The sequence below is a fragment of the Entelurus aequoreus genome, linkage group LG15 (genome assembly GCF_033978785.1).
Source record: "Entelurus aequoreus isolate RoL-2023_Sb linkage group LG15, RoL_Eaeq_v1.1, whole genome shotgun sequence".
NCBI classification, from domain to species: Eukaryota; Metazoa; Chordata; class Actinopteri; order Syngnathiformes; family Syngnathidae; genus Entelurus; species Entelurus aequoreus.
This window is the reverse complement of record NC_084745.1, coordinates 34,414,048-34,429,912: the sequence shown is the minus strand read 5'-3', so window position 1 is coordinate 34,429,912 and position 15,865 is coordinate 34,414,048. Positions and strand designations below refer to the sequence as shown.

The following is a 15,865-nucleotide window of genomic DNA, read 5'->3' as shown; positions in this document are numbered from 1 at the left end:
AACAAAAGCAGGAGTATATGTCAACAAACAAATTATATATATGAATAAATATCAGAATATGTGCAGGAATTAATTGCTTGAGTTAATTGCCGTAATGTTCATCACATTTAATTTTACTCTGCATAATGATACATTTTCAATATTTTCCCTCTGAATTTTCCTCTTAAAAATGTTTTATATTTTTGCAGGTGAATAAAATGTATTATTACGAAAGGTAGGGGGGCTTAAAATTAAATAAAAAATATGTCCTCATAACTAAACCAACCTACTGGAGATAAGCATTATTATTATTATTATACTTTTAGTTTTGAATCAGTAGAGGTATGTTTAAGTGTTGGGGGGGGGAACGTTTACAAGGTTTGTCTTGTGATGTGTCATATGACGTGAGGTGAGAGAGCAGCCACACCTCAAAAGATCACACCACACCTGTCTTCATTCATTCTCCTGAACTGAAACAAAACATGCTCAACTCTTCATTTGTGATCACATCCATTCATAATAATAACAAAAATAGATGGTTGCTATGAGAGAGCAGGAACGTGTGCATGTGCATGCGCACGTGTATTACGTAATGACATTCCACTCAGTCTTGCTGAGGTTGGACCTTGTCAGAAGTACGAAGGAATAGTACATCAGTTGTTGTCTACACACCTGTGAGTTGCCGTTTAACAAATGGGATTTTTTTTTCCAGCTATGAATTATTATTACTAATACCTGCCAACACCTTTGTTGGCTACTTAGTGTAAATCTTTTTTTTAGAGCTCCAGATAGAAAAGAGATGATACCAGCATGTTTTTTTTTAACGTCAGGTTGGGATTGTTAATGGATGAAGATGGTTCTGACCTGCTGCAAGCCAGGAGACAAGTGTCCCTCCTGAGAAAGTATTTTGTTGCAGTCCAAGATGCATCACAAAGAGATCCGATACACTAAACTGCGATGGCTGTTAACCGTCAGTGGACTATTCCTCTACGTTGCGGACATTTTGACAGACTTGGGACTCTCCGTGAAGTACATTGTCGACGAACGTTACGTATGGTCAGCACTGACTTTTGGCTTTGTTCTGGTCGGGATGCTGGTGACTCAGGTTTTCAGCTATGCCTGGTACAAGGACGACATCAATGATGTGTTCATAAACCCTCAAGGAATAGCGCCAGTATCAGGATTCCCCAAAGGTCGGCTTGCAGTTCTCCATCTGTGTGGCGCAGGTATTTTCACCAGGTAAAAGCCCCTGCTATCGTTCCTAATTTTGTATTTGACAAAATAGCACAGCAGCTAAAACATACATAGGGAGTGTCTTTACTGTAAGTACCTATTCTGAAGTATTCTAATTATGCACGAATTGCACAAACTGGTAGAACCACATTGAGATTCTATTTCTCTGTCTAACATTGTCCCGTGTTTTTCTATGTGCAAAAAAAAAATTCAGTCATTTCTATAGGCTAAACTTGCAGTTAATATTAGTCAATACTCAGATATTTAACTTAAAACAAGTCTTAACAAATTAAACTTGCACTGCAGTTTTCCAGGCTTTTTTTGATTGTAACAGACCAAAATGCATGATTTCACAGCAACATTTTCCAGAAAGTTGCAATGTTTTAATGCTTTTTTCTTTTACTAACATTAAATCCGCTTATAATTTTATGAATTTGTAATTAGTGTTTTTGTAGCCCTGACCCTAAAAATCACAGAATTTCAACCCATCTAACAAAATATGATTTATTTTCATCTTAAACGTTTTGGAACATTGAAAGAAAGGTATTTGTTTGTCCACCAGGATAAAATGGCTCATTTCGCAGAAGCATTTAAAAAAAAATTGCTATGTTTTTAGGTTTATGTCTTCCATTATTACACTTGTGATTTGATGCATTTGCACATAATGTTTTAAGTGTTTTTTGTAGCCTTGATCCAAAGAAGCACAGCATTTCAATTAATCAACCAAAAATACTTTATTTTCATCTGAAATTAAACATTTTTGAACATTGACAAAAATGTATCAGTCCCACCATGATCTTGTGGGGCCTTTTTTCAGACGCCTGAACTTGAAAAAGTTCTTCCCAAAAACTGCAATGGAAAGTGCATTTTCTTCAGTCAGTGCCTCCGGTATTTCAAAGGCTTTTTTTGTGATCGTCGCAGCCTAAAATGCCCGATTTTGCTGCAGCATTTTCAAAAAAGTTGCAATATCTTTCATTATTACACCCACTTGTGATTTGATGAATTTGCAATTAGTGGGGGGGGGGGGGGGGGGGTTGTAACCTGACCTCAGAAAGCACAGGATTTTTAACAAATGTCTATGGATATTCTCATTCATCCAGATCATTGTAATGTCAGGGCACTCAATCGATCACAACTGAACTGTTTGGTTTGTCTTTCGAATACATTTTGCCTCTCATCCAAGTAGACTTAGATTGGTCAGATCTAGTCTAGCGGCTGGTGCCAAAACCCCAAATATTTATACTCCCAAAAACCAGGAGGGTGTGCCTGGGCAAGGATGATTTCGCCCGATCGTAGTGAGAAAAACAACTGTTGAGATGCAAACAATCAATCCTAACTGTCAAAGCCAATGACAGTCGTTGAAGTGTAATTTCCCCTCCTGAGCATTGAGGTGTTGTGTGGCTGAACGATCGCTGTGGATCGACCACTTACAGCCCAATACAGTCGTTATCACCCATGTTAGCATTTTATTCAGTTGTAAACAAATGGCGCAAAGGACCATCTATGGCCATAGTGTCTCTAACTCCTGTTATTTGTTGGAGGCTAAATTGCAGAGTCTTTTAGGAATGGTTAAAAGGACGGTGTTGTGTGTGGGAGATAGTTGGTGTCGCAGACCACCTCCTCTGTTCAGTGATGGTTTTTCAAACTTGACATAGATGGCTTCCCTCACTCCTCTTTTGTACCATCCGTCCTCTCTGTCCAGATTTAGTAAATTTTTGTTCTCAAAGGAGTGCTGTTTCTCCCTGAGGTGCGGGTAGACAGCTGAGTCTTGGCCTGAAGAGTTTGCCGTCTGTGCTGTGCCATGCGTCGGCTTAGTGGTTGTTTTGTTTCCCCAATATATGAATCAGTGCATTTATCATTATACTGGATAGCATACACCAGATTGTTTTTGTGGGTGTGGGGTGTCCGGTCTTTAGGATGTACCAGTTTCTGTCACAGGATGTTGCCTGGTTTGAAGTGTACTGGGATGTTGTGTTGGTTAAACATTCTTCTGAGTTTCTCAAATAGACCTGATACATACGGAATAACAATATTTTTGCGCCTGTGACCTTTTTCCTCCTCATCCATTCTGTTCTTGTTATTTCTGGAATTGGATGCACTTTTCACATACGACCAGCTGGGGTAACCACAGGTTTTGAGGGCTTCCCTAAAATGCCTATGCTCTTTCTGTTTGGCCTGTGGACTGGTAGGAACATTATCAACTCTGTGTTGTAGGGTTCTGACAACGCCCAGTTTGTGTTGTGTGTGAGGAAAAAGGTGACAAGACGCAAAAATATCGATTTTAACAAACTTTATTTTTTATCTTCAATTAAACGTTTTTGTACATTGACAAAAATGTGTTGGTCCCACCAGGATCCTGTGGGCCTTTTTTGAGATGCTTGAATTTGCACAAATTGCATTTTTTTTGCAATTGAATTGAAAGGGCAAGTTGCAATGCATCGCTGTGATTTTCTCTCTGTAATTATAAAAGGGAAAATTATTGAAGAAAGAGTAATTAGTGAATACATTTGAAAAAAATTAGTCAGTCCCACCAGGATCCTGTGGGCCTTTTTTGAGATGCTTGAATTTGCACAAATTGCAACAAAAAGTGCAATTTTCTTTTAGAGTTTTGTTGCAATTGAATTGAAGGGGCAAGTTGCAATGCATCGTTGTGATTTTCCCTCTGTAATTATAAAAGAGAAAATTATTGAAGAAAAAGTAATTAGTGAACAAATTTAAACACAAAGACTGTGAAAAGCATCTGACGAACTTGGCAAAAAGAAAGGGCAAAATAAGCTTTATTAATCCACAACAAAGTACATGTTTATTACTGCTACTGTAAGTACATGTTTATTACTGCAAGAAAAAAAACTTACAATTATATCTCAGCCATCACATGAGAAAAAAAATTAACTTTCTGTCACGGCGTGTCACACCAGCCTTATTTTGAGTTTGTTGTCATTTTCCTGTATTTGATGATTTAGTTCCGGTCTAGCGCTCTTATTTTGATTTGTTTTCCTGTTTTAGTTTGTCCTTTCTGAAGCGACTTGAGGTTGACTCCTGCTCAGAGCACTGTTAGGTCCACTGTAGTTGAGTTCGTAACTAACAGCCTATTTACGCCAGCCTAGCGTTTTAGTCAGCGCTCGAGAATTGACTGCTGTGGCACGCTGTTCGTTCTTTTCACCCCTCACCATAAGTGTAGCCTTGTTTTGAGTTTCCGCATAGTCTTTTTTTGTGTGCGCTCACTAGTGTTCTGTTTTACGTGCACATCCCTGCACGAAAGTTTGTTTGTTTATAGAGTTTGACTACTGGAGTAATTAAATATTATTTTACATGCAAGCTGCAGTCGTGCATTCCATTTGCATCTCGAAATCACGACAACTACCGCTAGCATGCGGCCCAGGAAGCGTGTGTAGTGGATTGTCCGAAGCTTAAGCAGGCAACAAAAGTAGTTTAGTACAACACATTTATTTACCCATTATCAGAAGTGCAGGTTGAATTAAGTTGGCCGTGCAGACAGACCACATGTTACTCCGGAGCCAACAAGACACACACAAGCCAAAATCACCGTCGAGTTCCAGTCTTCTGCCATTTTTTATATGTCTGTTGTGCGTCATTGTTCCTTATCGAGTGCGTCAATGTCTTGTTGTTTTTCCTATCTGTTCCATAACAACTCGAATCCTTTAGACAGTCAACACATTCTGTAGACAGGTTGACACGACTTAATATTCACTTTTGTCCCACAACTGGTCCATTCAATGGCACAAAATACAAGAGAATTGAAAATGAGCGGACATTCTTAAAAGACACGAAATATAGGTCAAAAGGTCAGAAATTCTACGACACGTGACAGAGTTCCCGAGCCAACAAGTGATTTCGCAATGCAACACACGGATGAAGAATTTCAGAGAAAAGTGCTCAAGGAATTGGAAGCGTTAGTCTCACCGGAGGAGTTGATTGTCTGGGGGCCTGTGAATCATCCATCCATCCATCCATCCATCTTATTCCGTTTATCCGAGGTTGGGTCGCGAGGGCAGCAGCCTAAGCAGGGAAGCCCAGACTTCCCTCTCCCCAGCCACTTCGTCCAGCTCTTCCCGAGGGATCCGAGGCGTTCCCAGGCCACCCGGGAGACATAGTTTCCCAACGTGTCCTGGGTCTTCCCCGTGGCCTCTTACCGGTCGGACGTGCCCTAAACACCTCCCTAGGGAGGCGTTCGGGTGGCATCCTGACCAGATGCCCAAACCACCTCATCTGGCTCCTCTCGATGTGGAGGAGTAGCGGCTTTACTTTGAGCTCCTCCCGGATGGCAGAGCTTCTCACCCTATCTCTAAGGGAGAGCCCCGCCACCTGGCGGAGGAAACTCATTTCGGCCGCTTGTACCCGTGAACTTGTCCTTTTGGTCATAACCCAAAGCTCATGACCATAGGTGAGGATGGGAACGTAGATCGACCGGTAAATTGAGAGCTTTGCCTTCCGGCTCAGCTCCTTCTTCACCACAACTGATCGATACAGCGTCCGCATTACTGAAGACGCCGCACCGATCCGCCTGTCGATCTCACGATCCACTCTTCCCTCACTCTTGAACAAGACACCGAAGTACTTGAAGTCCTCCACTTGGGGCAGGGTGAATCCTCCTTTCTTTAATGAAACGCTTTGGCCATGTGTCGAGCCGACACATCTTCGTCACTCTGTCACAACGCGCAGCCCACTCAACCTCCTCTGCTGCAAGGGGCTCAAGCCCTGCACCCTTCCTCTCCAAAAGGTGTTGAATACGAGAAACCCATTCACCACTTTGCCTCTTCATTCACGGCTTGGGCTATTACTAGTGTAGCCCAAGCGCTGAAGAACAGGATGACGCCACGTCACCAGTGCTCAAGGCACGTGCAAGAAAGCGCGAGTGACTGGGGCGCGCAGCCACGCCCCCACAGACTTTGGATCACGCAGACATGCTGGTGGATGAGCCCGCCATGGATTTTTTTTCAAGGCGAAGACAGTTAACCACCCCCAACTATCAATGACTCAAGCTGCGCCCAGAGTGACTTTCAACTTCCCAAAAGCTGCAGCCAAAGCTATACCAGTAGTTAGTTGACTACTGGTGTAATTAAATATTATTTTACCTTCAAGCTGCATTCGTGCATTCTATTTGCATCTCCAAATCACGACAACTACCCCTAACGTGCAGCCCCGGAAGCATATTAAAAATTATTTACGCTGAAAACTAGTCAACTAAACTCATCTTAAAACAGCTCTACCAACCTACAAAATTTAGATTGTGATTGATCACTTTTTTTCTACTGTTTTTAGGTACTACCAACTGCTCAAAACTGGGTTCCATGTGGTTTGGATCAAGTGCCCCGATGAGGAAGAGACAAAGGAAGTGCACCATCGTCTGTTTTGTCAAGCCACCGACCTCAGCATGCTCAAACTGTTTGAGGCTTTTTTGGAGAGTGTCCCCCAACTCCTATTGCAGATCTACAAAGCACTGCACCATGGCGACGCCTCCATCATGCAGTGTAAGCGTCAAAGACGTGAATATAAAACCTGGTCTTATATTTTTGGTCATTGTTTTAGTAGTGCATAAACTATGTTCTTGGTCTCAATACAATTTTTAGAGGGTCTTACCTTGGAATCTTCCTGCTTTGTCTTGATCTTTACTCCTCTTGTAGTCTTTGGTCTTGACTTGGTTTCACATTCCCTCAGTCTTGTTCTTTTATCCGTCAAAGTTTTTTATGTCGGGTTTTAATTCCTTGGAATCTTGTTGTTGACATTGTCCGAACTCCTCGGCGACATGCCTGGGACTTGGTCTCTACTCCTCAGAATCCTGACTTGGTTTCACATTCCCTTGGTCTTGTTCTTGACTATGTCTCAACTAAAAAGGCATTTTGTTAACTTGGAAGACCTTAGTCTTTCTTCACTTGGTCTCAACTCCGCAGTCTCGGTCTTAAATTCTAAAAATTCTGCTCTTGATTTGATCACAACTTAAAGTTTTGGACTTAGTCTTAACACCACAGTTTTAAATTTTACTTGATCTTTGCAACTTAAGGGTCTTATAGTCTTGACTTGGTTTTAAGTTTTTGCCTGAACACTGTCTAATTTCAATAGTATTGGTCCTGACTTGGTCTTAACACTTAAGTCTTGGTTTTGATTTAATCTTAACTCTTCAAAGTCTATGACTCGACTTGTTAACAACTCAAAAGTGTTGGTTTTGACTTGGTTCCAAATTGTTGCCTGAACTTTGTCTCAATTTCCCAATCTTGGTCCCAGCTTGGTCTTAAAACCTCACAGTCTTGGTCTTGACTTGATCTTACTTCTTCAAAGTCTTGGACTTGATTTTGTCATATGTTGGCATGTTGTGAAGTATTTGCAATTTCGAAGGATGCAGAGGACCTCAGCCAGTTTGCAGGTATGATAAATCGTTACTTGAATTTCAACACACAGGGCGAAAAAACCCACAATTTGGGTATTAGCTCAACATAGCATTGATTATACTTGATTATTACTTGAATGGGATTGTTTTGAAAATTTTAATTTCCCCTCGGGGATTAATAAAGTATTTTTGATTCTGATTCTGATTAGGTAGCGTGAAAACAAGCAAAAAAAAACAACAAACAAACGTGTGTAACAAACTTTCCTAGCAACAGAAGGTTAAGAAAAAGGGGCCGTGTGGCCCATGAAACCCAAAACACACTGTAAACGGGCAAATAAAATAATGCAAACAACAAAAGATTTGATCTGGTGCAACAGATCATAACAGATTTGGTCTTAGCGCCTTAACCTCTTGAACCTGACCTGGTGCTAATATTTTTCTTAACTCTCTCTCAATTTCCCAGTATTTGTCCAGACTTTGTCTTAACACCTCAAAGTCTTGGTCCTGACTTGCTCTAAACTTCTTAAAGTCTTAAGTTCAAGAGTCTTGGTCCTGACTTAATTCTAACGTTTTGTCTTATATGTCTCAATTCCCTAGTCTTAGTCCTGATGTGGTCTTAACACCCCAAATTCATGGTCTTGAATTTGATCATAACTTTTAAAAGTATTTGGTATTAACCCCTCAAAGTTTTGGTCTTGATTTGGTTTTAACTGCTGAAAGTCTTGGTCTTGATTTGCCCTTAACTCCTGAAAGTCTTGGACTTGACGTGGTTTTCACTTTTTGTCTCAACTTTGTCTCAATTCCCCAGTCTTGGTCCTGACTTGGTCTTAACTTCTCAAAGTCTTAAAATTGATTGGTCGTAACACGATGGAGTCTCAGTTTTGTACTAGGTCTTAACTCCTTTACAGTCTTGATCTTGACTTGGTTTCAGTTTAGGCTCAATCCAAATTACCCCTCTTTCTTAATCCTCCCCCTTGACTTTAGAATCTAGTGCCATGGTGAAGTGTTGAAAATATGCACCTAGGCCGGGGGCTGGCAACCCGCAGCCCCAGGCTTGTTAGCGCCGCCCTAGTGGCTCCCTGGAGCGTTTTGAAAAATGTATGAAAATGTAAAAAGCTGTGGAGAAAATATATATTTGTTTTAGTATGGTTAATATAGGAGTACAAACATGACAAAAACATTGTTAATAATAATAATAATAATACCTGGGATTTATATAGCGCTTTTCTAAGTACCCAAAGTCGCTTTACATGTTTTTCTGAACCCATCATTCATTCACACCTGGTGGTGGTAAGCTACTTTCGTAGCCACAGCTGCCCTGGGGTAGACTGACGGAAGAGTGGCTGCAATTTGCGCCTACGGCCCCTCCGACCACCACCTATCATTCATCATTCATTTCACCGGTGTGAGCGGCACCGGGGGCAAAGGGTGAAGTGTCCTGCCCAAGGACACAACGGAAGCGATTTTTTAGATAGTAAGAGGCGGGGAGCGAACCTGCAACCCTCAGGTTTCTGGCACGGTTGTTCTACCCACTACGCCACGGGCGGCGTGGCAATGTTTTCCAATACTGTAAAAATGTGCAGAATAAATATTTAACTTTCAACATTTTGATCAACGAAGATTTGCGCCAGCCTGCGACACGTTTCTTTTAGCACGGCGTGGCTGTGGCTGTCATGATCCATTGCCCGGATCAGGTTTTGTTTAGTTAAAGAATACCTTAGTTCTGTTTCTGCACCCCTGGATTTGTGTGTTCTTGGTTACCATGGGTGCTGATTAGTTTCACCTGCCTCTGATTAGTGTTCGGGACGCTCACCTGCTCCAGAGAGCTACTTATTCCTGCTTTTCGCCACACTCATTCTGTCTGTCTTATTTGCTTCCTGTTCCTGTGCTTAGCTTTACCCTATCTTCCCATGCAATCGGCATGCTTTTCTGTTCTTGTTTTCTTGCCTGAATTATGGACAATAAATAATTTTCTTACCTGCACACTGCCTCCGGAGTTCCGTCGGCATCTTGGGAAAACGATCCGCGCATAAACATGCGACCCCGACGTAACAGTGGCGCCCTGAGTGGGGACAGACATCCGCTCCTCCGCAGTGCCCAGAAGGTCGTTGGCCGCCCGGTTTGCCAAGTCTGCTGCTGATGTGCTCCCGCCTCCAGCGCGCACAGTGCGGGCCGGAGGCGGGAGCAGATCGGCAGCGGTCTCTTCGTCAGCAGCAAGCAAGAGGCTTCGGCGCACCTGCGCGTTAATAAGCTGTAGCGATCTTTGTGTGGGAGAGACCACGGACGCTTGTAGTGATGAATCGGGCGGGTTCGCCTCGACTGTCGTTGTCCGCAGCCGGTCCTCGGTTGCGCCATGTACTGCTGAGTAAAATTCAGGCTGGTATCGGCGATTCCAATCCGATACAGATACTTTGTATAAATATACCTAATATGTCTGGTAAAATGTGTTTCAAATGTTGCTGCTCTTGGGGAATTATCTTCAAACGCTAAAAAAAAGAAATCCCAGGGAAAAACTAATAGTGTGTCCAAATAACCTACAATAAAAGTATACACACACTTGTTTTACAATACTGAGTGACTCATTCTAATTGCCAGTTGTTTTCTTGCTTGCGCTTTACGCACCTACCTCACCGGAAGAAAAAGCAGTTCCCACCAATCATGTTTCATTTAGACAAGATCTTAGCTATTAAGTTACTTCACTATGTTAATGCTGGTGATACATTATCTCAAATAACTAAAGTATCGATATTTTAATTTGAAAATCGATATTATAGCATAAAGATATGGTATCTGCAATATTGATATTTTAGTATCGATTCGCACATCACTAGTAAGCGCATGTCGTAGGACGACCAGCCGGCAGAGGATATAGGCCGTACTGTCTTCATTATAAGGCTTTTAATTATTTACGGCTCCAGACAGATTATTATTATTTTTTTTTTTATCCAGTGTGGCTCTTTGAACATATTGGGTTGCCTACCCCTGCCCTAGGCATTTGGAAGTAGCTCAAGTTTTGCTACGTCATCTACCCTCGCCAATTGCCGGCAGTGACGTAAAGCAGTGGTCCCCAACCACTGGTCCGGGGACTGGTACCGGTCCGTGACACATTTGCTACCGGGCCGCAGAGAAACATTAAATAATTTATAATCGACTGCATTTTCTCCAACTTAACTTTCGCCTGTCCCACTAGACCAGGGGTCACCAACACGGTGCCCGCGGGCACCAGGTCGCCCGTAAGGACCAGATGAGTAGCCCGCTGGCCTGTTCTAAAAATAGCTCAAATAGCAGCACTTACCAGTGAGTTGCCTCTATTTTTTAAATTTTATTTGTTTACTAGCAAGCTGGTCTCGCTTTGCTTGACATTTTTAATTCTAAGAGAGACAAAACTCAAATAGAATTTGAAAATCCAAGAAAATATTTTAAAGACTTGGTCTTCTCTAACTGACAAAGAAACAGATAACAGATTTGGTGTCCAGTTCAAAGTGTGACATGATTTATTTAAAAATTTGAGAGTTGACTTTTGTATTTTACATGAGTTATTATTTGTACAAACATGGTGCAAAGTAATTCATGATTTGTTAAAAAATGTTAGTGGCTAGCTAGTTAAAATGGGATATTGTGATTTCACAAAACTGTCTTAGAAGTGATCATTTGAAAATGTTCAATTTGAAAAATGTGCACTTAGAGAAAATATATAAATAAAGTGTTGCATATTGATATTTATCTGTTTCTATATATATTTATTGTGAGAAATCATTAAGATGATCAGTGTTTCCACAAAGATAAATATCATTAATTATTAATAATAACATAGAGTTAAAGGTAAATTGAGCAAATCGGCTATTTCTGGCAATTTATTTAAGTGTGTATCATAATGGTAGCCCTTTGCTTTAATCAGTACCCAAGAAGTAGCTCTTGGTTTCAAAAAGGTTGGTGACCCCTGCACTAGACACACCAATAATCTTGTTTATAGATGTACAATAAAACTCCTCATAGGCAAGGCAAGGCAAGGCAACTTTATTTGTATAGCGCTTTTCATACACAAGGCAGACTCAAAGTGCTTCACAGACAACAAAGTGAAATGAAAGAAAATAAAAGCAAAATTAAAATGCAGACAATAAAAAAACAAAACAGTGCGGACGTTAAAAGTTAAAAGATTAAAAGATTTAGCTGAAAGCTAAGGTGAACATAAAAGTCTTCAGTCTAGTTTTAAAAGTAGTCAGAGTTGGGGAAAGTCTGACATCTTCAGGAAGTTTATTCCAGCTATTTGTTGCATAGTGACTGAATGATGCTCTCCCTTGATTTGAGTTTACTCTTGGAACCGCTAACAGATTGGTCTCAGAAGATCTTAGTGATCTAGAGGGCTTATATAGTGGGAGCATATCAGTAATATACTTGGGCCCTAGACCATGTAGTGATTTATATGTGAGCAGGAGAATTTTGAAATCAATTCTCTGATGTACAGGGAGCCAATGTAAGGATTTAAGAATTGGTGTAATGTGCTCACATTTTTTGGTCTTTGTTAGAACTCTAGCAGCAGCGTTCTGAACAAGCTGCAGCTGCCTGACAGTTTTTTTTGGGAAGACCTGCAAGGAGACCATTACAATAGTCTAGCCTACTGGTAATAAAGGCATGTACAAGTTTTTCAAAGTCTTGAGCTGACATGAGCCCTCTAAGTCTTTTTACATATTTGAGGTGATAGTAGGCCGATTTTGTTACTGATTTGATGTGACTGTCGAAATGTAAATCAGAATCTAAAATAACCCCAAGATTTCTGGCTTTATTTGAGGTTTTCAGGGACAGTGATTGAAGGTGTTGGACGACTTTAAACCTTTCTTTTTTAGCACCAAAAACAATTATCTCAGTTTTATCTTCATTTAGTTGTAGGAAATTTTGGCACATCCAGTGTTTGACTTGCTCAATGCACTGGCACAGAAGATCTATGGGGCGATAGTCATTTGGTGATAGCGCTACATAGATTTGGGTGTCATCGACATAGCAATGATGGTCAATGTTATTATTTTGCATGATTTGTCCTAGTGGGAGCATATAGATGTTAAATAAAGTCGGCCCCAAGATTGAACCTTGGGGGACTCCACACGTTATGTTGGTTGGTTCTGATACAAAGTCACCAATGGAAACAAAATAGTTCCTATCTTGTAGGAACTTCATAGGAAGTTGACATTTGTTTGTGACATGATACAATGCACATTAATGAACATATAAAATATAAATGTGACAGATTGTAACCAAAGGCTGATTTACATCTGCATCTCATTGCAAAGAAACAAGCCCAGGGCTCCCACTAATTCAGCTTTATAGGGACTTGTATTTTTCATGAACGTATTTTTGCTGTATTTATCTGGCACAAGTGGAAAGCCGGTCCCTGAAAATAATGCCTTCATTAAACCGGTCCATGGTGCAAAAAAGGTTGGGGACCACTGACGTAAAGCACATGTGACAAATATTTGTTTACTTTTAAGATGTCGTCGCATGGGATGTTTAGCTTTGTTTGGGAGCTTTTTATTTTCTTTCGCTTGTCTATATCAAGAAGAAAACAGAACTTTTTGTTGTTTCTGAAGCAGATCATTGGCAATAGTTCTGCCGTTACACATTGGTCTCACGTGTGTTTCCAGACACAAAGCGATGGCAAAGGGTGAATGTAGCGTACAGACTTTTCACAAACATTTATTATGTTGCATTGCTAAAGAGGCAGAAAACAAGGAACACTTGTTTAGAAGCAATAACCTACGGTAGCTTCAACCGCATTGCTGACTTGTTGTAGCGAGCGGTGAAAACAATGTGGATGTGCTGTTTATTATCTCTACATTGATGAAAAAAATATTTTAGCAAAATATAGAAACTCGATCGTTTTAACAAGCAAACAATAAAAATACAACAATTAAAAATACCCAATATTTACGTTGAGTTGCAACTGATGAACATCTGAACAAAACCATGAGCATCATTATTGTGTAAATGAATAAATAAGCGTGTTATTTACATTTGTAGGCTTCTCTTTGTTTTTTTTTCTACCATGGTTTTTAGCATGCACAGTGTAATGTGGAAAATGTCTCCGAAGGAGGTCCCCGAGCTCACTTAATTTAGAGGGCTCTGCGGTCCTCACACTTGGCTTACCTGACGGAGAATTCGGAAACCACTTGATTGACATGAATGCACAAAATGAAGGGGGAAGGGAGAGTCTTTGAATTGACCCTTAGACTGCAACACCAGTAGTGCCATCCTTATCAAGTTTACAACACTTTGTATGATAGCAGTTACCAACATCTGTAATGGTCCGGTCTGCTGTCTTTCAGATTCCTGTATGGTCTTGTCCTGTTTTAACATCGCCTGGGCCATGGTGGACTATCGCCGCTGCCTGCGGAGGTCCCTCCACCATGTCCAGGAGATGCCTTCCGGACTCCCTACTGTGATTTACCTGCTCTACAAGGTCTTCACCATCAGCAGCCACGTCCTCAGCTACAGCCTCCTCCTGAAGCTCAGTCCCTATAGCGCGATCGCCTTGGCCATTTTGTGGCTGCTGGGGACAATATGGTCACACCTGCTTCAAACCAACTTCTGCACAACCAGAGGTCATGAGATACTCTACCGAGCCGTGGTGGGATTCATACTCACGTTTACGTTCTTTAACGTGAAAGGTCAGGACACTAGACTAGCCATGACAGTCTATTACTTACTCTACTCTCTTATCAACATAGTGACGCCGATACTTTTGGCTTTGTTGATGCCTGAGGTGCAGACGGCCACGTTCTTTCTCGCCATCACCGGGTTAATTTTCGGGGGCTCCGTGCTGGGGCTTCTGTTTCTTGTGTTGTACTACCTCTACCTGCACCCCAAGAAGAAGAATCATGAGGCCGACGAAGTGGACGGATTGGAAAAGGAAGCAGAGACTGGGAGGATAAGACACTTTTTGCAGCCTTGATGCACATTTCAATGCACACAGTCACTCATGAAGAAGTGTCGTAAATATATGACATAATATACGCTGCTTTTAGTTATCTCATGTTCTGAGGTTTACATCATTATGCATGATGCAACATTTTGTGCAATATATTGAATTTAGTCAATGTAAATAGCCTTCTATAGTATTTCATATTTAATAACGGTACACATTGTTATCCGTCTGCTATGTGATAAGGAGGAGACTAATAGTGCTAAGAAATTAGTTAATTATTAATCTTGTTGTTATGATTGTAGTTACAGTATCCTTGTCTAAAGGGAAAGTCAAACATTTGGATACACTTGATAATGTTATTTAAAGAAAATGTGTGCCCGATTGTAGCTGAGATAGGCTCCAGCGACCCCCCGCCACCCCAAAAGGGACAAGCGGTAGAAAAATGGATGGATGGATGGTGTGTCAATGTTTGACTAGACCACATATTTGTTATAAATGTAATTATTACAATCAACCCAAAACTATTCCTTCCTTCACATGTTCCCCTAGAGGGGGGGGGGGTTACCCACATATGCGGTCCTCTCCAAGGTTTCTCATAGTCATTCACATTGACGTCCCACTGGGGTGAGTTTTCCTTGCCCGTATGTGGGCTCTGTACCGAGGATGTCGTTGTGGCTTGTACAGCCCTTTGAGACACTTGTGATTTAGGGCTATATAAATAAACATTAATTGATTGATTGATGTAAACGGTGGGCCAAAATGTACTAATTATATGTTTTATTACAAATTATAATATCAGTGTTTCCCACACATTCATTTATTTGTGGCGGCCCGCCACGAAAGAATTACGTCCGTCACAAATTAAAAAAAAATAAAAAAAATAATAATATTTTTTTTTTTTTGTCCTGTCCAGCTTCTCAGGCAAATCATATAGTTGATGTAGATGCTCATATAGGCTGTTCAGATTTACTTTACAAAAGAGAAGTGTAGGATACTTCTCTTGTTGCCTTATTTGTATGTGACCACTACTGTTTTCTGTTTATTTGTTACTGACTGTGGCAGGACACCTCTGCCTCTGTTTCACTTTATGTTGCTGGTAAATAATATGGTTGTATTAGTAGGCTAAAGTTAAATGATTTAGTATGCACTAATTAAAGGGGCAGAGCTTTAAGAGACATTTTAGCTTTTATATTTTATAAGATATATTTTTTGTAAGAACCACAATTAATAAATATATTTCAGTGAATAACTTATTGTTCAAATCTGTATATAAATATGTACATAAAGTGTTGTAATTATATTGTAAAATGGATGGACGGATGGATGGATGGACGTTTAAAACAAAACTGTTATTATTAATTAGTAAGTATACATTTTTTGAGCCTTTTTAG

The 15,865-nt window shown here is 40.7% G+C and overlaps 1 protein-coding gene across 1 annotated transcript in view; it reads left to right on the top strand.

Annotated features, from left to right (window-relative positions):
- The window catches only part of xkr9 (XK, Kell blood group complex subunit-related family, member 9), a 29,581-nt gene extending 14,306 nt beyond the window's left edge, over positions 1-15,275 (top strand). Inside the window, exons 3-4 of the mRNA XM_062021268.1 lie at positions 6,496-6,704; positions 13,876-15,275. Of these exons, the coding sequence (XP_061877252.1) occupies positions 6,496-6,704; positions 13,876-14,501 (835 nt within the window). The 3' untranslated portion in view covers positions 14,502-15,275. The remainder of the gene's footprint in view (positions 1-6,495; positions 6,705-13,875) is intronic.
- The last annotated feature ends 590 nt before the right edge of the window (positions 15,276-15,865 follow it).